At 44.1% G+C, this 22,162-nt stretch overlaps 1 protein-coding gene across 1 annotated transcript in view; it reads left to right on the plus strand.

Annotated features, from left to right (window-relative positions):
• ITPR1 (inositol 1,4,5-trisphosphate receptor type 1) overlaps positions 1-22,162 on the plus strand; it is a 413,260-nt gene that overhangs the window by 153,340 nt on the left and 237,758 nt on the right. The window contains exon 5 of the mRNA XM_045285628.1: positions 17,806-17,921. Coding sequence (XP_045141563.1) covers positions 17,806-17,921 — 116 coding nt within the window. The remainder of the gene's footprint in view (positions 1-17,805; positions 17,922-22,162) is intronic.

Below are 22,162 nucleotides of genomic sequence, written 5' to 3' on the forward strand. Positions count from 1 at the left end.
CTTTTCATAGATAGCTTGTATCAGCTTGAGGAATTTACCTTCCATTCCTATCTTTGTGAGTGTCTTAATTAGGAATGGATGTTGGATGTTGTTAAATGCTTTTTCTGTGTCTTTTTCTTATATGATTTTTACCCTTTATCTTATTGATGTATATAATATTGATGGATTTTCAAATGTTAAACTATTCCTGCATGCTTGGGATGAATCCTCCCTGGTCGTGGTGGATGATATGTTTTATATGCTTTTGTATTCTATTGGCCAGTATTTTGTTGAGGATTTTTGCATTTACGTTCATTAGAGATATTGGTCTGTAATTCTCTATACCTGCAGGGTTTTTACCTGCAGGGTTTTGGATATCAAAGTTATGCTGGCTTTGTACAATGAGTTTGGGAGTTTGCCCTCCTTTTCTATGCTTTGGAATGCTTTGTGGAGGATCAGAGTCAACTCTTCCCTGAATGCTTGGTAGAATTCTGCTGTGAAGTCATCTGACCCAGGGGCATTTTTTATTGGTAGGTTCTTGATGACCCTCTCTATTTCTTCCTTCATTATGGGTTTGTTGAGATTCTTGACCTCTGTCTGAGATAATCTAGGGAGGGACTGTTTTTCCAAGTATTTATCCATGTCTTCCATGTTTATGAATTAATTAGAATACAGGCCTTCATACTACTTTGTGATTATCTTCTAAATCTCATTGGGGTCTGTTGTAATTATCCCTATTTCATCCTTCATACTGGCTATTGATGTGTGCTCCTTCCTATCCTTGGTCAGATTCACCAGCTGTCTGTCAATTCTGTTGATCTTTTCATAGAACCAGCTTTTAGCTGCATTTATCTTTTGCATCGTTCTCTTGTCTTCCCACTGGTTTAACTCTGTTTAACCCTGATTTTTATTATTTCTTTTCTTTTGCTATTGGGGTTGTTCTGACTCCGTTCTAGTTGTTGGAGGTTTTGTGATAATGTATCTGTCATAAGCCTCTTCTTTTTTCATATATGCATTTAATGATATCAAGCTACCTCTGATAACTGCCTTCGCAGTATCCCATAAGTTGATACGTTGTATTCTCGTTGTCATTACTTTCCAGAAACTTCCTAATATCCTCTCTAATCTGGGCCTGTACCCATTCATGTCGCAGGAGATTGTTGTTCATCCTACAATTGGTTGCCCTTGCTTTTCTGGACGTCCTCTTATTAATCTCCAGCTTTATGGCATGGCAATCTGAGAAAGACGTCTGGATAATATCTTTGTGTTTGAATTTACTCAGGCTGGACTTGTGTCCCAGCATGTGTTCTGTTCTTGAAAATTATCCATGTGAGCTTGAGAAGAATGTGAATTTTATTTTTGCATTTGGATGGAAAGCTTTATAAATGTCTATCAGGCCCTGTTGCCCAATTGCTTTGTTTAGCTCTATAGCCTCTTTGCTGAGCTTCTTTCCCAATGATCTGTCTTTCTCTGATAGCTGAGTGTTAAAGTCACCTACCATGATTGTTGAGTCCATGATTTCTTTTTTCATCTTTTTAATAGTTTGTTTGACAAAATTTGCCGCACCATTATTAGGTGTGTAAATATTCAATATGATAACTGCTTCTTGGTTTACTGAGCCTTTGAGGATTATGTGGTGTCCCTCGTCTCTTTTTATGGTTTGGACCTTGAGGTCCACTTTGTCGGAGATTAAGATTGCCACCCATGCTTTTTTGAGTTACCATTTGATAGGTATACTTTCTGCCAGCCTTTTATTCTTATCATATTTTTGTCTGTGCGCTTAAGATGCGTCTCTTGCAGGCAACAGATTGATGGATTGTGTTTTCTGAGCCCGTCCTCCAGTCTTTTTCTTTTAATGTACGAATTGAGTCCATTGGTATTCAGAATTATCACTATCTTTGGATTCATATTTGTCATGCCCTGTCTTGTGTTTTGGGTGTTTTTCTATCTCCCTTCATATCAGTGTGCTGTGTTTGAGTGGAGAGTTTCTATCTTGTCTTCTTTTCCCTCTGAGACATTGTTGTCCTAGTAATTGTTTCTGGCATGTTGGCCTCTAGATAGAGGGGCTATATGGTGGCCTCCTGTTTGTTCTTGGTGGAGGTTGATTCTCTAGCCATAGTGAGTCAGCCAGTATCTTCTTCAGCGTCGGATATCTTGCAGCATATTCTTTGAGTCATTCCTTGTCCTGGAAGACCCTTATCTCACCATCTATCTTAATGGATAACTTGGAAGGGTAAAGAATTTGGGGAGGGGGATGTTTTTTTCTTTCAGCTTTTGGAAGATGTTGCTCCACTCTCTCCTCCTCTTCATGGTATCTGCTGATAGGTCTGAGCATATTCTAACCTGCACTCCTTTGTGTGTGACTGTCTTCCTTTCTCTTGCTGCTCTTAAAATTTTCTCTTTTTCCTCAAAGTTGGATATTTTTACTATTATGTGTCTTGGTGTGTTCTTCTTGGGGTCTAGTCTAGCTGGTGTCCTGTCTGCTTCCTGTATGAGTGCCTGGTTCTCACTCGTTAGGGTGGGAAAGTTTTCTTCCAGGAATTCCTTTGCTATCTTGGCTGTCGACTTGTGAGGTGTGTTCTGCTCCGGTAGACCAGTTATTTGAATATTATTCCTCTTCTTAGCATCTGTCATTGAGCTCAGATTATCTTCTGCTTCTTTAATTTTCCTTTCTTTCTCACTTGCTGAGGTCTGTTTGAGTGTCTTCGAGATCACTGATATGGTTCTCTGCCTCTTCAACTCTAATCATAAGTTCTGTAACCTTGTGTGTGGCTTCTGCTACGTCATCCATTAGCACCTGTATTTCCCTTTGGTGTGTGGACTTCGTCCCCTCTATCCTGGACTTCATCCCATCTATCTTTTCATCCTTATTCTGATCTGCTTTCCTCAGCTCCTGTATTACTCTGAGCAGATTTCCTTCTTTGACAGATCCATGTCTGATTCTTCTATGAGAGTCATTAACTCTGCTCCTGTGTTTTGTCTCTGGCTTTTTTGTTGTTGTTGATGGTAGTGATGTGCTCTGTTGATTTTTCCTCGATCCTTTCATAGGCTGTATGTTTCTGGGAGACCAGGGGGTCCTTAAGTCCTTATCTGTGTTACTATTAAGGATGCATTCAGGGGGCTGCTCTTGACCTACTCTAGAGATGGGTCAGACTGCCGTGTAGGCAGAGTTCCACGATGGTTCAGTGGCCAACAGTGGTGAGAAGTTTCAGTGACTGGAGGGAGACTGGAGCCTAATTGAATGACCTGGCCTTTCAGGGCACAATTTGCAGCCTTTTTTCTTGTTTAATTAAAAAAAAAAAAAAGCAAAGCAAAAAAAGAGAGAGAAAAGCAAAAGCAAAAAAGAAACAATAATAATAATAATAATAAGGAAAAAGGAAAAAAGAGAGAGTAAAGAAAACAAGAAATTTCGCCCCCCTTTCCCTCCAATTTCTAAAGATGCCTAATAGAGAGCAGTGGTGGGGGAGGTCTAGCTACCTCGGGAAGTGGTGCTCTTCTAGAGCACCGGCCCCAGGCGATGTGAGGAGAATGAATGCTCTTCAGATCAAGCATGCACTCCCCTGTGCCCTTCAGGCCTGTGGTGTTGAGCAGGTAGGTAGAGGCTATGCTGGCAGGGGACGCCCCACAGCAGCGAGCCTCCTGCACTGGCCAGAAAGGGCTGGGCAGCAAGGGATGCTGTGGGAAACACCGGGCTGAGGTGCCAGCCTCCTATGCTGGCAGAAACAGGCTGGGGCCAGAAGGTGTTTGTGGCCATTGGCGCTGGGGATGCCGCAGGGTACTGAGGTGGCTTGGGCCGTCTGGAGTGAACAGAACCGGCTCCAGCAGGAAACACAAAGCTGGGTCATTAGGCTTCTTAGCAGGCAGGAACGCTTATTGTTCAGGCCATCAGTGCTGTGAACAGTACAGGGTTACACAGTGGCGTGGGCCAGGCTGGGAACGGACAGAGGTGGTTCTGGCGGGAAACAGGGCAGTGGCACCAGCCGTCCGCACTGGCAGGAATGGGTTGGTGTAGGCAGGCTTGGCGTTTGGAGCTGTTGGTGCTGGGAACCCCACAGGGTCCCACAGTGGGCTCCCCTGAAGTAGTGTCTTGGGTAGAAGTGGGATGGGCAGGTAGAAGTGGGATGGGCTCTGGCAGCAGTCACGCTCCTGTAGGAAGTGCCCAACGCTGGTGGCTGAGAGAGTGTGCAGCAATGCGGCCTACCATGCAGGGAGCAGGATTGAAGCTGGCGGGAGCAGACGGACATACGGGTGCCAGTGGCAAGGTCCCAGTCAGCAATGGGTGTGTATTGTCCCCAGTGCAGGTCACCCAGCCAGCTACCAGTAGATTTCAAGTCAGTTACAGGGGCACTGGGTGAATGGAAGGAGGGACCTGAGTCCGGGGACAGATCGCTGCAACCCCTGCAACGTGGGGAGAGAGGAACTGCAGGAAAGGGAAACTTCTCTCTTAGTGTAGTCCCATGAGTGGGCAGCTGCTATAGGGGGTACCACCACAACTGCTCGTGTCTCGGTGGGGCAGCCAAGTAATTCCTGGCATGGAGGCCCGGCCTGCCGGTGGAGTGGGTCACTCGCTGATCCTGGAAGCAGTGGTGGTGCTCCTGGGGTCGCTCAGCCTGATGAGATGAGATGTCCCAAGAATCGGATCTCAGATCACTGAGGCCCTGGCTCAGGACAAATGCATGGGGTGTGAGTGGGGTACTGCCCCAGGGGGATTTCTCACTCCCCATAATTCTTTCACTTGGCTCTCTGGACCCTAAACCTGCCTTGTCCCAAAGAGCCCTCAGTATGTGCGGCTCACCTGGTCGCCATCTTAACCAGTCTCTCTCTACACTGGCTTATTTTTAATCTGGCCTGTTTCACTAAAAGGAATGTCCATGAAGTTCATCTTGCTGTGTGCAGCAATAGTTTTGTTTTTCAATGTTACCAAGCAAGCAAACAAAAGCTAGTAAAATCCAAACTTGTTGCTTGTGGAATAAGTCCCAACCTGTGTGTGTCTGAGTAGAATTGCTTTATGGAAATGCTAGGAGTGTAGTGGTCAAAAGTAGCCCTGCTGAGAGATCAGCAGTTCAAAACCACAAGCCACTGCGAGGGAAAAAGAGGAGGCTTTCTACCTCTGTGAAGAGCGATAGTCTCAGAAACTCACAGGGGGCAGTTCTAGTCTGGCCTGTAGGGTTGGTAGGACTTGGAATCAGCTGGCAGGCAGTGTGCTTTAATTTTGATGGGGTGGTCTTGGTTGTGATCTTCACAGAAGCAGATCACCAGTCCTTTGTTGTGGTGTCTGTGGGTTGGTTTAAATGCCAGCCAGTAGATGAATACGAAGCATTTGTATCCATACAGAAGCCCTCATTCTGCATAGCATTCCGTTGTGTAGATATACAATTTGTTGATCTCTACCTCTACAGCTGTAACAGTTATTCACTCTGTACTAATTGCTTCAACTTTTAAGGTAGTTTTTACTTAGACATTGGTGGGTATCCCCTTGACGACTAACCACAAGATCGGTAGTTCAAACCCATGGAAGAAAGATGAGGCTGTCCGTTCTCATCAAGAATTACAGTCTCAGAAATGCTATTTAGGTACCTTATGAGTTAGAGTCAACTTGATGGCAGTGGGTTTATAGGCAATAAAACTTACTGAAATTGGATAATTTCTCCAAGATCACACAACTTGCTAGCACTGGGATTGAAACCAGTCAGCCCTATTCCAGATCAGTGTTCAGCTTCAGCACTTCCCAAGGGACTTTCTGTAAGTTACATGCCATGGGAAGTAGGCTTCCCTGGTATCTCAGATCTGCAGTTACTCACCACAGGTATTTCTTTATAGTGGAGACAAGCAGGCCGAGCACTTCTGGCCAAGGCTGCCCAGCTAGGGAGTGGTGGAGCCAAGGCTGGAATTGGGTTTTCCCATCCTCTGTCTCTTCCCATGTTCCCTTTGGCGATGGTGAAAAACACCAGGCCTTTAAAAGTGCCCTTTCCAACAGAGTGAAGTACGAGTGTACTTCACCATTCCTGGATTCTGTGTTTATGGTGGGGGTGGGGTGGGGGAGTGGGGTATTGCTAGTGTGCTATTTCCCAGATTCCGATCTCTGAATGGGCATCTTAGTGCTACACTTGTTGCATGTTTTGTGCTCGTGTGGTGATTTGCTTGTATTTGTACCTCCTAAGCGCAGGGCTGAAGTGCTATGTGATGCCTCACTGAGAAGACACGTGCATTAGATGAGGTTCCTTCAGGCATAAGTTGTAGTTAATGATCAACGATATCTGTTAAATATTTATTCTATAGAAACATGTTATTGAATTGAGCCTGACTCATTGCAACTCTACATAGGACAACCACAACTGTGAGTCTTAAGGCAGCACACAGCCTCACCTTTTTCCCAGCTGGTAAGTGTAAATCACAGATCCTGTAGGGAGCAACCTAACACTGAACGCACAGCAGCACCAGGACCCTTTATATATATTGACAGGTTGATGGGAATGCGGTGACTCCCATGAACCTTCCCTTAGCGTGACTTTGTAGACCGCCTCACTGCACTTGAGTCAGTTCGAACTCATAGCGGCCCTGTAGGACAAGGCAGAACTTCACTAGGCACTTGTTGCACGTGGTGGCACACCAGCTCCAAGTCGTCCTGGACTGACCCTGGGCCCCTGCATTACCTGTAGGTGCAGAGTTGAAAGCACCCTCTTGTGCAGGTGCAGGTTGGGATCAGGGTCTGGGCTGCCAGATGGAAGGAATAAAAATCTTGCCTTTGCACCTACTTTGTTTCAGCTGTTCTCGGTGTTAAAGCTGGCCCACGTTCAGTAATCCTTGTAAACTGGTAAAGAAAAGTGCAATCGGCTGAGTTTAAGTTGGCCCCACAGCAAGTGTCTTACCTGCCTTTTCAGTCCCTAGACCTGTTTTGAATTGGATCCTGCAAACAGGAAAGGTGATGAAAGGCCAAGACCAGCAGCCTTGGTGTTGTCAGCTTCAGTTTCCTACGCAGAAAAAGCATCTGGGCATCTGAGTGGGGGAAATGGCCTCTTTGTCCTCTGTCTCCTAATAACACCGTGTCTGTTTTTACAGACAGGTAGTAGAGGATTTATGTGGCAGTCACCATCGGAAAATGTCACTTCAAAAGGCTACTGTCAAGGCTTGGGAAACGTGATTAGCATGCAATAGACATAACATAGGCATAGCAGTATGTCTACTCACTTCCTCTTATGGTGAACGGGGATTAATGGCTTGCTTGTGGAAGGCTTTTGTTGCAAACATGAGCAGGTTTTCTTTTTTGTTAACTGCCACTTTAGGTTATCCTTCCACCTGTGTATCCATTCATTCACTCGTTGCCTCGATACTATTGAATGCAGTGGGCATAGAATGATAAGTAAGGTATATATACCCCGTACTTTATGAACCTTTCAGAGCACAGTTCTAGGCTGACACACTCAGGATTGTCATGAGTTGAAGTCAATTTGATGGTAAGGCACCCTAGTGGCATGGTGTTTACTCATCGGACTGAATGAGTTACTTTCTCCCTTGGAGCAGCTGGTGTTTCAAAAGGTTAGTGGTTCGAAACACCAGCTGCTTCTAGGGAGAAAGATGGGGCTTTCTACTCCCATAAATATTTACAGTCTCAGAAAACCTACAGGGGCAGTTTTACCCTGTCTTATAGGATCTCTATGAGTCAGCATCAACTCCATGGCGGTGAGTTTGGTATGAGGCTTGTAGTACTTTTGACTTGAGAGAATCCTTAAAATAAGGATGACTTTACATTTCCCTTTCATTAATCATTTTAAGTCTTATTCTACTGCATTGAGAACTAACACTGCAACTCTTTTTTTTTTAAACACTTCAACTCTTATCTTTCCAAAAAGTTACTTTTTGCTACTTAACTTTTACAAAAAAAAACAGTCTATAAATGAAAAATATCTAAAATTTCCCTATTTAGAGCTTGTGGAAATAGTCCCTTGATTTCTCCCTATTTAAAATAACATTTGTATATGTTGACTCATTAAAGGCATTTTAAGACATGGTAGTCTTTTCATTGGTTGTCCTTTTGATCAATGAGATGGTTTCTCAGTTATATAGCACTGCTCTCACAGAAGTACCGCGCGGGGGATTTAAAGCAAATAATTTACTTTCGCAGAGTTTCAGAGGCTAGGAGCCCTTTCTTAGGACACTGGCGATAGGGGCGGCTTTTGCTCTCTCTTGGCTCTGGGGGAAGGTTGTTATCTCTTTTTAGCTTCCTTAGTTTTCATGTATTGTGTATCTCTCCCATCACTTCTACTTTCTTTGCTGTGCCTAAGCCACGCCTTCAAGTCCTCTTGACTTTCCGTAAACAAGGCTGTGTTAGCTGTATATTGAAGGTTGGTAGTGAGCCTTCCTCCAAGCCCGATGCGACATTCTTTATAACCGTTTCTTGGATTATTTGTTCAGCATAGAGATTGAATAAGTATATATGGGATATAATATACCTAACATTCAGAAAGGATTTAACGCCGAGTGTAACTAAGCCAGTACAACACCCAGTATTCCCAGGTGGATTCTCATCCAAGTACAATCAGGCCTGACTCTGCTGAGTTTCTGAGATCAGTTGAGAGCTGTGTTCATGGTGGCGTGGCTGTAGATCATCAAAGACTACATACACCCTTCAGTGTGGTTTATAACAATGTAAAGAAAGACAACATCCTCACAACTGGACCAATAGAAATCATCATGATAAAATGAGAAGATTTCACGTTATTTTGATTCACCATCAATGGCTATTGAAGTAGTAGTTAAGAAATGAGAGGACGTGTACCTTGGGTTAATTTGCATAGGACCTTGTTAAAGTATTGAAGAGCGAAGATGTCACTTGGAGAACTAAGTGCCTCTGACTGCAACCATGGTCTTTCCATTTGTCTGAGGTGCATGGGAACGCTGGCCACACGCGTCCCAGACCGGAAGAGAATCGATGTATCTGAATTATGGTGTTGGTGAAGAATATTGAAAGCACCATGGACTCCCGGAACAATAACTGTCTTGGAAATGTCTTGGAAGAAGTATAGCTAGAGTGCTCCTTAAAAGTGAGGATGATGAGATTTTATCTCACACACTACTTTGGACATGTTCTCAGGAGAGACCAGTCTCTGGAGAAGGTCATCGTGCTTGATAAAGTAGAGTCAGTGAAAAAGAGGAAGGCCTTCAACAAGATGGATTGACAACAGTGAATGCAGCAACAGGCTCAAACATACGCATGTTTGTGAGGATGGTGCAGGACAGCACAGTGTTGTGGTCTGTTGTACAGAAGGTCGATAAATGTCAGAACTCACTGGAAGGCATGCACCAACAATAGGAACAACAAAGATGGCCTTATTTCCACATGGAATATAGCCACACATATTGTAGGGTTGGGATTTACAGCACACTTCTTTTTTGCAGGGCGTGGGGAGGGGCACACTTCAATCCATAACAGGTGGGTTTGAGTCTTTAAAATCTACCACACTTGGAATAAATTCTGTGAAGTAGGTCTGTTTTTCTGGTTTACTGCTGTAGGTCCAACCTATAGATTGAGGATAAGAGAGAGTGAAATGGATGATTGATGTTTTAAAGAACAGAGATTGGCTGGGTGCACAGCAAACTCATTTCTTCTTGAGTTCCCGGCTGAACTATATTTTCTAACTCCCCTCCATCATGGTAGGCCATGTGATTGGTTAACTCCAGCACTATGTGAGTGCAAGTGCCAGATTGTCTGGGTTTCCTAGTGCTGTTCTAGCACAAATGCCACTTTAAAGAATAGAACTTTGTTTCCTCATCCTTTGGAAATTGAAAGTTCAAGTCAGGGTCTTGAGGTGTCATTTCCTTATTTGTAGGCAGTTCCAGGCATTGCTTGGTTTGTAGAAATCCTAATATGACAGTGGTCTTCCTAGTTTATAGCTGCCTCTGTCTAATCTGGTCTTTGTATAACTCAGAACTGACCAGGTGTAGGAGACAAGCTCTACTAATGTGGCTTGATTAATAACGAAGAAGACTCTATGCACCAGCAATATGGGATCCACAGGTATAGGGGTTAGGATCACAGCACATACATTTTCTTTTTTGAATGGATGAAGTAATGTGTGGGGAGTGCACACAATTCAATTGGTAACGCAGGCCACTGCAATGAAAAGTTGACATCCCTTCTTCCCCAGAACAAGATCTCTCATGTCCTCTTACCCTCCTGTGAGAATTTCTTTGGAATGGATGCCCACTGGCAGAGCTATTGGCTTGTATTTCTTAATTGGATGAGTAGAAGTCCTGGTGATGTAGTAGGTTACTCATTGCATGCTAACTGCAAGGTCAGTGGTTCGAAACCCCAAGGTACTCCTTGGAGAAAGATGAGACTTTCTACTCTTATAAAAAGTTACAGTCTTACTCTCTGAGGAGGGCAACAAATGTACAAATGTGCTTGACACGATGGATGTGTGGATTGTGATAAGAGTTGTATGAGCCCCCAATAAAATGATTTTTTTTAAAGTTCCAGTCTTAGAAACTCACAAGGGCAGTTCTACCCTGCCTTGTAGGTGTCACTGTGAGGTGGAAGGGACTCCTTGGCAGCGAGTTTGGAATTGGACTGGTGATAGGTTTCCTCCCAGAGTAGCTGTGCCTGTCTGTGTGCCCGTCAGTGGGGCAGAAAGGTGCCTCGATCCCCACTGATACTTGGCATTATCCAGCTTGTGACCCGTTGTCAAGATGTGGTTGTAAAATGGTACCAAGGTACAACACACTGATTGAGGGGGAAAGGTAATTTACATAAAGAAGTTGTTATCGATGTATGTACAAAGCACAGCATAATGGTAATAGTCTTGTGTCTGATCCCATATGCCTTTAGTATTGTCTGTTGACTTCCTGTTTAGATGAGGGGGACTTTCTCTTACCTTCTTAATTTTTCTCCATTCTCCTAGTAATTATATCACACTTTAAAAAATTTTTTGGTTAAATTAATATTTATGTTGTATTTATGACTATGTAAATACTTTTTACTGTTGACCCAAAAAAGACATACTGGATTTTAATATGCCAATGTTCCCTGGAATAGATTGTATTTTTCTTGACTAACCCCGTTCTGGAAGCATGCACTCAGTTTCTCCTCCTGCTAAAGGCTTCAGTACATTGTCTATGTGGCAGGAGGGTAGGCTCACTTCTTTTGCTTGCCAGTGCCCTTCACCCCTGGAGTCCTTTGTATCTGCTCAGTGTCATCGTGGGGCTTCCTTCACCATATCTGCTGTGACACCATTGACCAGGAGGGACTAAGCTGACCATCCCTGTCACGGAACAAGTGGTGACATTTGAGTTGGGCCAGGACAAACCTCTTTAATGATTCAATGGCTTTTAGAAACGATTTTTTGGCACCATCTGGTGGAACACATCTTCCAGAATCTTCCTTAAAAGTTTATGTGGGAAGAAGATTTGAAATTTGATTTTATTCTCCTCTCATACCAAATTGATCCCTTAGCCAAGTTCAGAATTCCAGGTCAAGAATAGTGTCAGCCAGCCTTTTGGAGAACTCAACTGGCTCTTAAGAGTCTGCTCTAAGCGGTCACCATTGCTGTTCTGGCGTCTGGCTTCTGATGAGCCATTTTTCTTGCTGTTGGGTCTTAGGGTCCTTTTCTTTTCCCTGTTATTCTGAAAGTTTACACTGATGTGTGTGGATGGCTCATTTTTTACTTCTCTTGTGCTGACAGATAGTGGATTCTTTCAACCTAGAGAGACAGTTCCTCCGGTTCTATGATGTTTGTTGGCAATGTCTTCTACTCTTTTCCTTTTCCATGTTGGACCTATTGGTTGATCTGCTACATCCTCTACTTTCTTTTCTCTCTCTTTCTCTTTGTTTTCTTACTTCCCCTGTTCCTTCTTTCTTTCTTTTTTTTAAACCACTTTCTTTCTATCACCCTCTTTCTGCCCCATGCCCTCCTCCTGCTTCCCTTATCTTTCTGGGAAAATATCTCAACTTGGTTGCCAATACTGAGAGTAACAATTTTAGACATTTGTGTTTTTATGTTGTCATATTTTTAAATACTATTCTGTTGTTGCTTTGTGGTTATAACTTCCAATCTTATGTCTCTGAAGATGTTAATGATGATTTTTTTGGTTACAGCTTTTTCTCTTGAACAACATGCTCCATGTCTTGGATCACCCCTGTTTCTTCAGAGTTACTTTTGTTTGTTGTTCAATGTCTGTTTTCCTTAATGGAAAATTCCATCAAGTGACTGCTGACCCTTGGGAGTCTATTCAGATTTCAGAAGGAGGCCCCAAGGAGTGGTTAGAACTCTGCAGTAGGACTTGTGGAGTGGTTGGTGTGTTCCATTCTTCCTCAAGTGGCAAACTGTATTTTTCACGAGAAACCTGGAGTGTACTGTTCTTCTCTGGGGCCCTCACATTTTTTCTTCCCGAAGGACCCTTTAGGTCAGGAGTCAGCAAACAGTTTTCTTTTAAGAATCAGGCAGTAAAATTTTTTTTTTTCTTGCAGTAAGTATTTTAGGTTTTGTGAATCAAGAGGCAAAAGTAAGCATATTATATTACAAGCAAGACAACAAATTTCCATTGTTTTTAAGTGTAAAAATTGTAATAGTAGTCCATATAAGAAAGGGTGGTACAGTGAGTTGGGGCCGTAGGCCAATAGTTTGCAGTGTATTCCATTTTTCTGTGTGTTTTTCTGTCCCCCAACTGAATCCTTAGTCCACTCCCACCGTTCCTGATACCCAGAGTCTCTAGTTGCTGAGCCTTCTTGGGTTCTGCGGGGCAAACATACTGCAGACACATGGGTTTACTTTCCTCCATGGGTCACGTCATGGTCTACCCTCCATCCTCTGTTGATTTTCGTTTATTTTGACTTGATAAGCTGGAGTTAGGTTTCATAGAAAATAGAGGGGTTATGTTTGTTTCTTATTTTTCTTGAGGTTTTTTTTTTGGTGGGGGGGAGTGAGGGGAGAAGGAAATAGAAAGGCTTTTCTTTTGCTCTATGAAAACCCAAACCAAGTTTAGGCTTTTACAGGTTTACAATAAAGTAAGCACAGTCCTGTGATTTGTAGGTTCCTGTCACATATAGACAGCTACATTTTTTTGGTAATACCGCCATCTTCTTCTATTTGCTTCTTCCACTCTCCATCCTTCTTCTATGATCCCCCCACCCAACCCCCACAATTATAGATAATGGACTATTCTACATTTGTAATTGGCTAGAGTGGATGGAGGACCTACTCAACACTTTGGCTTGGGTGTTTCATAAGCACCACGCACGCAGCTGAGCCAGATTTAAATACTTGATTTCTACCCCTCTTCCCCAAACTGACTTCTCCTTAGCCTCCCTCTCCTTGTCCTTAGCCTCCCTCTCCTTGTCCTTAGCCTCCCTCTCCTTGGTAGTCACCATCTTCAATAAAAATGTTCACCTAGAAACATAAATCAGACCAGGTTTGTCCATTGGATTTTGCTGTGAAGTCTCAACATCTGAATATAACCGACAACCTTTCTTGTTTTTCCAGCCTACCTCCCAGGCCTCTGCAGTCTTTCCCACTACCCTCCAGGCCTCCTGTGTAGTCTCTTAAAAGGCTCTACCTGCCGCCTCTGTCTGGGTGGCTGCTCCTCATTTGTCAGCTCTCCATGGAGACGCCATCATCTTTGAAATGCCTTTCCTCACGGCCAACCGCAGGCTCTGCTTCTCCAGGGCAGTCATTCTGTGCCAATCTCCAACACCTGCCACCACAGTACTTTAACTTGCTGTAATTCAACTTGACTAGTTTTAGTCACAAGGACTGTATCAAAAAGCGGGTCTGTCTCCTGTTGTTTTCTCAGCATCTAGTAGTGTGCTCAGCACATAGCAAGCACATTAATCTAGTTGAATTAAGCTAGTTGAATCCACAAACAGAACTCTGGGAGGTTGAGGGGAAGTGACCCCAAGGGACATATCCACCATTGTTTCTGGAGCACTAGGGGGCTTTAAGTCACTAATGTGACCACCTGTACTATGGTGGCTTGTGTGTGGCTTTGATGCTGGAAGCTATGCTGTCAGTATTTGAAACACTAGCAGGGTCACCTATTGTGGACGGGTTTCAGCAGTGAGCATGGACTAGGTAAAAAAAGCCTAGGGGTCTACACAGAGTCATCCACGAAGTCCTTATGGATCACAACAAGATGTCGTTCCCTAGATTTAAGGGCACTCAGAGTACAACTGCAACCATAGACTCGAACATATCGACTATGGCCAAGAACTGCGCGACATTTTATTTTGTTTTCTATGGAGTCCTATGAGTGGAGCCGACCAGCTAGCAGCTACCAACACATCACTAACCTGACAACAATGACTGCTTCTAGTCTGTCCCTAGAGGCTGGGGTTACCACATAGTACGAGACAGACAAAAGTGTCTGCCCTCAGAATCTTTCTCATTTGTACTCGAGATGGGAAGGGTGGTATAGAAATGCTAAGCGTCAGCACTTCTTCCACTCACCTCCATTGTTTTAGTTCCTCTTCTTGCTTATCCATGCTCCCCTGACCCCATCCCAGAATGTGCCACCATAAATTCTACTCTGAGAGCTAAAATTCATCTGCTACCCACTTGAGCTTTCTCTCTCTCTCTCTAACCAAAGCTCTGGGATGTTAAATGAGGGTTGGTCAGCTCTGCCCAAGACAGCCTTTAACACTACACCCAACCCATCTACTCCGCTAAAGTCACCTTTGCCTACCCAATGTGGCATATGTGAGAGCTTACAATTGTCCCCAAGTGACTTTTTGAAATCTTTGTGTTTTTACTCCAAAGCAAGAAATAACGTATTCACTGTGGCATTTGTTTTGGGGAGAGACCGTGTGTGTGTGTGTGTGTGTGTGTGTGTGTGTGTGTGTATACACTCGTGTATTTAATCCCTGCTTTCCCTCAAATATGTATTATATCTATTCTTCTTACTGGATTTCCTATATTTGTCTATGTCTATACTTAGAACAGGATTAAGACCCTGTGGAACTTTAATTTACTCTGCTGTGCCATCCAAATTCCAAAGGGCAAAATGGAGCCAGCAAATTCCAGAATTTTGCAAGGTTACTTTATCATCATATTTGATGTAATTTAACTTAATTAAAAATAAATTTCTCTTTGAAGCAGTTGCTGAGCAACTGGGGAGGGAGGGCAGACTCAACAAGGCTAATTTGGTTCCGTTACTAGTATGTTTGCATCTCATCTCATATCTTTGCATAGACAGTTGGTTGTAAATACCAGCGCTCAGTTTTGCCCAAAGGAAAGAGTTGGCATACAAGATAGAGCCAGACTTTGGATGGATTGGCCATGGTGAACGTGACATGGTCTGAAGTTTACAGACCATTTGCTAAGTGAGGGCTTGATGTGGTGAAGCTACGGACAGTCACACATGGTGCTTTCCATTTGTGCTGTCCCTCAGCACCCAGGATCCAGTCCCCATTGTTCCCCAAGTCAACTTAGAAACACCTCTTAGCTATCGTATTATGAACTACGTTGGAAAAAAGAATAAACTATTTTACTCTAGTGTCTTTTTCTTTATAAAATATGAAATTAACCCCATTTGATCTATAAAGTAGACCTGCATCAAATGTTAATGCAGGTAGATTAAATGTTTTGAATACTTTTTTTTTTTCTGTTAAGTTCTGGCCTTCTCAAGGAAATCACCTTGACCCTAGCACAGATCCTTCTGTTCCATGTCAAAGATAGTCCATTCGCTGATGACCAACAGCCCCCTGGTGTGTGTGATTGTTTGCAGGATGAATGGAGAGTTCACACCTATCTAGCTGGTAGGTAAAGCAGGTTCTGCAGTGAAGTCATGATGTTACCATCTATGGGTTTAACAGCAGTGACCTGGACTACATAATGTGTAGTCAGCATTATGCAGTAGAGAGTGTTCTTTTAGGATATTAATGCATAAAAGTAAATTGAAGTGGAAACGACTATCTGTTAAACTCATTTCCTGCTCTGACCTTTGTCCTCGAAAGACCATGGGCTGTATCTTTCACATACAGAGAAAATATACTTTCAGTTGATAAATCTGTCAGATTCTTGATAAAGATTGATATCATTGATCTTGTTTTAGCGTTAAAGAAACCCTGGTGGCTCAGTGGCTAAGTGTTTGGCTGTTAACCAACACGCACCAATTCAAATCCAACACTGTCCTTGGGAGGAAAAAAAAAGCTGTGATGGTGTGCTTCTGTACAGAATACAGCCTAGGAAACCTTGTAAGGCAGCTTGGCTTTGTCACATGGGGTTGCTGTGAGTTGCAATGGGCTTGATGACATATTTATGACTGCCTGTGACTCTGTGTGAATATACTGAGGAAGGAGATCATAGAACTGGGGAAAGTTCTTTTTATTTCTACTGTTAAGTGATGTATTTTGCCCCTGAATATGCTAACTTTTTGTGTGTCCAGGATATGATACAAATTTATTGATCCCATCTAGAGGAGAGATTGATCTGAATTGGGACAGATGTCTCAGTGTCTGTACTTGACAACAATAAGAATTTGTCTCACTTTGAGACAGTTAATAAGATAAGACAAGGTTTACCTGCTCAAGGTTCCTTAAAGGAGTTCATTTTGACTAATAAATGAGGACTAATAAACTCATACATTTAGTAGACCAGATGTCCTTAAGAGCCGGTTGTGTACTACTTTCAGGGTGTCGTTTTGTGCATGTTGAGGATTGACTCGCATTTACCAGTTCTACTCTACAAATACTTAACATGTGAAAACTGCATGTGACAAAATGTAACCTTCAAGGTTTTCAGTTTTAAACATGTCCCAGGGCAGTGATGGCACAGTTCATTTTAAAAAGCCCATTTGTAGGCCACTGGAGATCCACATGCAGAGGGGTCTCAGGGAGGAGACGAGCCAGTCAGGGTGCGATGTAGCAACGATGAAAAATACAACTTTCCTCTGATTCCTAAATGCTTCCTCCCCCCCCCCCACTATCATGATCCGAATTCTACCTTGCAAGTCTGGCTAGACCAGAGGATGTACACTGGTACAGATAGGAACTGGAAACACAGGGAATCCAGGGCGGATGATCTCTTCATGACCAGTGGTGCGAGTGACGATACTGAGAGGGTAGAGGGAGAGTGGGTTGGAAAGAGGGAACCGATTACAAGGATCTACATGTGACCTCCTCCCTGGGGGACGGACAACCAAAAAGTGGGTGAAGGGAGACGTGGGACAGGGCAAGATATGACAAAATAATAATTTATAAATTATCCAGGGCTCATGAGGGAGGGGGAGCGGGGAGCGAGGGGAGAAAATGAGGACCTGATGCCTGGGGGTTAAGAGGAGAGCAAATGTTTTAAGAATGATGAGGGCAATGAATGTACAAATGTGCTTTAAATAATTGATGTATGTATGGATTGTGATAAGAGTTGTATGAGCCCCTAATAAAACGATTGAAAAAATGTTCATGGGTATGCCCTTAAACTATGTACATTTATGCAAATGTCACAGTGTGTGTGAATCTATCAAATAATATTTATGGATAGGTAGTAGATATGCATATCTTAGTGCATTGAATATATTATGAAAACAAGGAAATAAGCATTTACAATTAAAGATTAGTAAAATGCTGTATGCTGTTGGTCACAAGGGCTTCATATTTGTGCCTTAGAGCACATGGTAGTTAAAGGTCAGGCTCCTCATTAAAGACCATTTAGAAGGTTTGGTTTGTGACTACAAATTTCTGGGTGACTATTTTCAGATCTGACCAGATCAGTCGTTGTTTTTACCTTTTACTGGCTGACAAAAAGAGTAAGGAGAGCAAGGGGAGCACGTCCTCCATAATTTGAGGGAACAGACGCCTCAGTAACAGTTGTCTGTCTTGTTTTCACACTTTGCTTCTAGACTGCCTCTTCAAGCTGTGCCCCATGAACCGCTACTCTGCCCAGAAGCAGTTTTGGAAAGCTGCGAAGCCAGGGGCCAACAGCACAACGGACGCGGTCCTTCTCAACAAGCTGCACGTACGTACCAGTGGGGTGTGGGTGACCAGGTGCAGTGAGAGGCGAGGGGATCCTACACTCTGTTCGTCTTTGGTGCCAGTATCCTTACGTTAATTGACAAAAGGGGTAAAAGAGAGATGACCGCAAAGACAGGTGGGTCACAGTCATTTTGAGACGACGTAAACTCACTGCCATTGAATTATGAGAGAAGCTTTTCCTCCACACGCTGGGGTGGCACTGGGCAATGTAGTGGCCACAAGCACAAGCTGTGAAGGTCAACTGCCTGGATTTGCATACTGGCTCCTCCATGCACCCACTGGTCATCTTGGGCAAGTTGCTATCCTGATTTGTATGGAACAATAATAAAATACCCACCTTAGGAGGTCTTTGAGAGGATTCCGTGAAATGATGCATACAGGAAACATGACTAGCAACACCTTGCACATAATAAGTATGCAGTGAATGCTTGTTGTTATTATTTTATTTCCATTGATAAACGTCTAGTATAAAAGAGATATGATTATTTCATTCCTGGTGTGCGTGTGATCATAAGCACTTTTTTGAACCTCTCTGATCCTATTTTACCAGTTTCATGAAGACACAATTCTTCTAATATCCTGCACTGTGAGGATACTCTGTGGTCCTTTGGAATGGTTAGGGAAGGGACATTGTGTCAACCACTGTAGTATCATTGAAGGTACAACCCATCTCCTACCTACTTCTTCTGCTTGATGTTTCTCCGCTTGTTACATCTCTTGATGTAAATCGTCATGACTTCTCTAATTTATCTTACTTGCTATCTTTTCCAAATGGATTGTAAACTCGATACAGGTAGAGTTTTTACCTGCCCCGCTTTGCGTCCCCCGCTTCCCCACTTCCCTTCGTTCTTTTTTATTGCTGTATCCTTTGTGTCTGGAACAGAGTGTGATACATGCTAAGTACCTAAATATTTGACTGAAAGAATAAATGGTGATTCTGGAGGCTTGGTGCTGGCAGCCAGAGTCAGCGTCTCACAGAGCACGCGGGAGCTCACAGCTTGTTTTGCTCTTGTTGCTGTTGTTGAGTGCCCACAAGTCCCCGCCTACTCCAAGTGACTTCATATTACCAAGTTGAACTGCCCTATAGGGTTTACAAGGCTGTAATCCCTACTTTGGGCATGTCATTAGGAGAGACCAGTTTCCAGAGAAGGACATCGTGCTTGGTAAAGTTGAGGCGCAGGGAAAGAGGGGAGGTCCCTCAGTTAGATGGATCGAGACAGTGGCTGCAGCAGTGGACTCAGGCATAGGAACGATGGTGAAGACAGAGCGGGGCCAGGAAGTGTTTTGTTATGTTGTGCATGGGGTTGCTATGGGTCAAAACCGACTGATGGCACTTAGCAACCACAGTCTTTATGGGAACAGGTTGCCAGGCCTTTCTCTCCTGGAGCCATCAAGCTGTTCAGGTAGCAGCCAGGGCTGCTTCCATTTGACTGGCATGGGGCAAAGTCACAGCCTTTGTCAAGCAAAGGTCAGGTAAAGGTATGCTTTCACGTAGTCTGCGTGGTGTTAGACGGGGGTAAGATGTCCAGGTTTGAGAGGAAAAGGCCAGCCTCTGGTCACACCATTGCATTTAAAATGAAACCAGGCTTTTTGCTGCCTTCTGCACAGCAGGATGCGTAACAACCCTGCTTTCCTCGCTGACCACCTCTCGTGTTCTTCAGCCACACAGGACAGCGGCATGTCATCTCAGGTTCTCTGTGAGCACCCCAAAGCCATCCCAGTTTCTTGACCTGTGCCCTTTCCTTTGTTTTGACACTCTTCTCTGGGCTCTTCCTGATCCAGGCTCCTTGCATCCTTCAGCAGAGTCTCACCTCACAATGTCTCCCCCAACACCTCGTCTTTGTCTCTCCTTCCTGCTCCTCCCACAGCACCCCACTGAGATCCCTCCCTCCCGAGCCGGGTTGCTTAGTTAGCACATCACTCCATCTGAGCTGACAGCCCTGCAGGGTCAGGGGCTGTGTCTGCCTTGTTCACTAGTATCTCCCCAGCACCTATAACAGTGCCTGGAACACTGAATGTGCTTAAGAAATAAATGTTGGATGTGTGAATGAATGAGCCCCATGGGAGATGTGGGTGATAACATCAGCAGAGTCCTAGTCATCTGAGAGTTTACTGTCTAAGAAGAACAAAGAGGTGGTGACCACCCAGTGTGACAAGAGCTAGAACAGGAACCACCCGAGGCTGCGGGAGCAAGTATAAGAAGGGGCACTGACATCTGTCCTGACTGGGACCGAGGGAGAATTTCCTCAAGGAAGACCAAACCCACTGTCATCTAGTCAACTTCCACTCACAGAACCCCCATACAGCGTTTCTGAGACGAGATCTTGATGGACGCAGACAGGTTCATCTTTCTCTTGAGAAGCAGTTGGTGGGTTCAAACTGCTGACCTTGTGGTTGGCTGTCCAACGCTTGCGCAACAACGCCACCTTGGCTCCTCCTAGACTCACTGCCATCAAGTCCATGCTGACTCACAGAGACCCCTGTGGTTTCCCGAGACTGCACCTGTTTACAGGAGTAGAAAGCTTAGTCTTTCTCCCTCAGAGGTGCTGGTGGTTTCAAAATGCCAAGCATGCAGTTCGTGAACCAAAGCATAGCCAACTACACCCCCAGGGCTCCTCCAAGAGGACATGACAAGTAAGCCTCCCTCTGAGACACCTGTAGGAGTAAGCAGGTAGGGGAAGAAGGAACAAAGGCTTAGAGCAGCGGTTCTCAACCTGTGGGTTGCCACCCCTTTGGGGGTCGAGCAACAACCTTTTCACAGGGGTCACCTGATTCATAGCAGTAGCAAAATTAGGTATAAAGTAGCAACGAAAATGATTTTATGACGTCGGACAGGGCAAGATATGACAAAATACCCATTTATAAACTATCGAGGGCTCATGCGGGAAGGGGGAGCGGGGAGGGAGGGGAAAAATGAGGACCTAATGTCGGGGGTTTAAATGGAGAGAAAATGTCTTGAGAAACGATGTACAAATGCGCTTTACACAATTGATGTGTGTATGGATGGGGATAACAGTTGTATGAGCCCCTAATAAAATGTTAAAAAAGAAAAAAAAAATGATTTTATGGTTGGGAGGTCACCACAACATGAGGAACTGCATTAAAGGGCCGTGGCATGAGGAAGGTTGAGAACCACTGACTTAGAGGTTAGCGGAGGCCTCTGAGGACCTCAGGAATTGCAGCATCTTTACTTGATGGGTTTCAGGGCAGTTATTTGCAACCCCAACAGGCCCATTGTTCCTTCCTAATAACATATTATGTGATTTTACAAACAAAAAAATTCACAAATAATACAACCAACTTGGATTCCAGATTATATTTATATATCAGAGAGGAATTTATATATATATATACACACACACACACACATATATATATATATCAGAGAGGAATTAAAAGCAAATAGTTTCTTAAGAAATGTCTGCTTCAGTAAGTTGCTGCTAAGGCCCAGCCATCCTCCAAGCTGGAAGGAAGGAAGTACCTGCCCTGTTTGCAGAACCCCTGGGGAGGAGACCAACCGTGCAGCTGGGCTGTGCTAGCCAAGCCAAAAACAATGTCTCCATGATGCCATTTTCCAAAATGGTCAGCCGCTCTTGGTAATGTTATGAAGTGTGCAAAGTACACGCCCCTCGTGGCTAAAGGCTGAGTGATCCAAATCAGTTCATATGCTTGCTGCTAACCAAAAGGTGGTGGTTCAAGTCTACCCAGAGCACCTGGGAAGAATGCTCTGCCAGCCCATTTAAAAAAAAAACCTCTGTCCTTGCAAACCTCATGGAACACAGTTCTCTGATGCTGAGGGTTCCTGCGTTAAGTCAAGGTCAATTCAATGGCAACTGAACTGCAGTTTAGGAAGGTATTAAAGTTAGTATTAACAGTATGTAAAGCTACACTCTGTTGATATGTAAGACAGAGTTAGGTGCGTGCCGTGTGAATGTCTCTAGACAGACGTATGGGACGAGCAGCAGTCCGTCTTTGTACAGAGGTGTGCCCTGCATTGTAGGGCATCTAACAGCCAGTGGCTACAACCAGGGACTCAAACATAGCAATTGTGAGGACGGCACAAGACCAGCCATTGTTTCGTTCTGTTGCGCACAGGGTTGCTATGAGTCAGAAACGGCTTGATGGCACCGGCACTTCACAACCACAAGAAGTGTCACTGAGTGTCAGTAGCATCCCTCCCAACCCCGCACTACCCCACCCCCCACCTCTCACCCCCACCCCGCT

This window comes from Echinops telfairi, unplaced genomic scaffold (genome assembly GCF_000313985.2).
Source record: "Echinops telfairi isolate 266 unplaced genomic scaffold, ASM31398v2 ScPeMD7_7474;HRSCAF=8512, whole genome shotgun sequence".
NCBI lineage: Eukaryota > Metazoa > Chordata > Mammalia > Afrosoricida > Tenrecidae > Echinops > Echinops telfairi.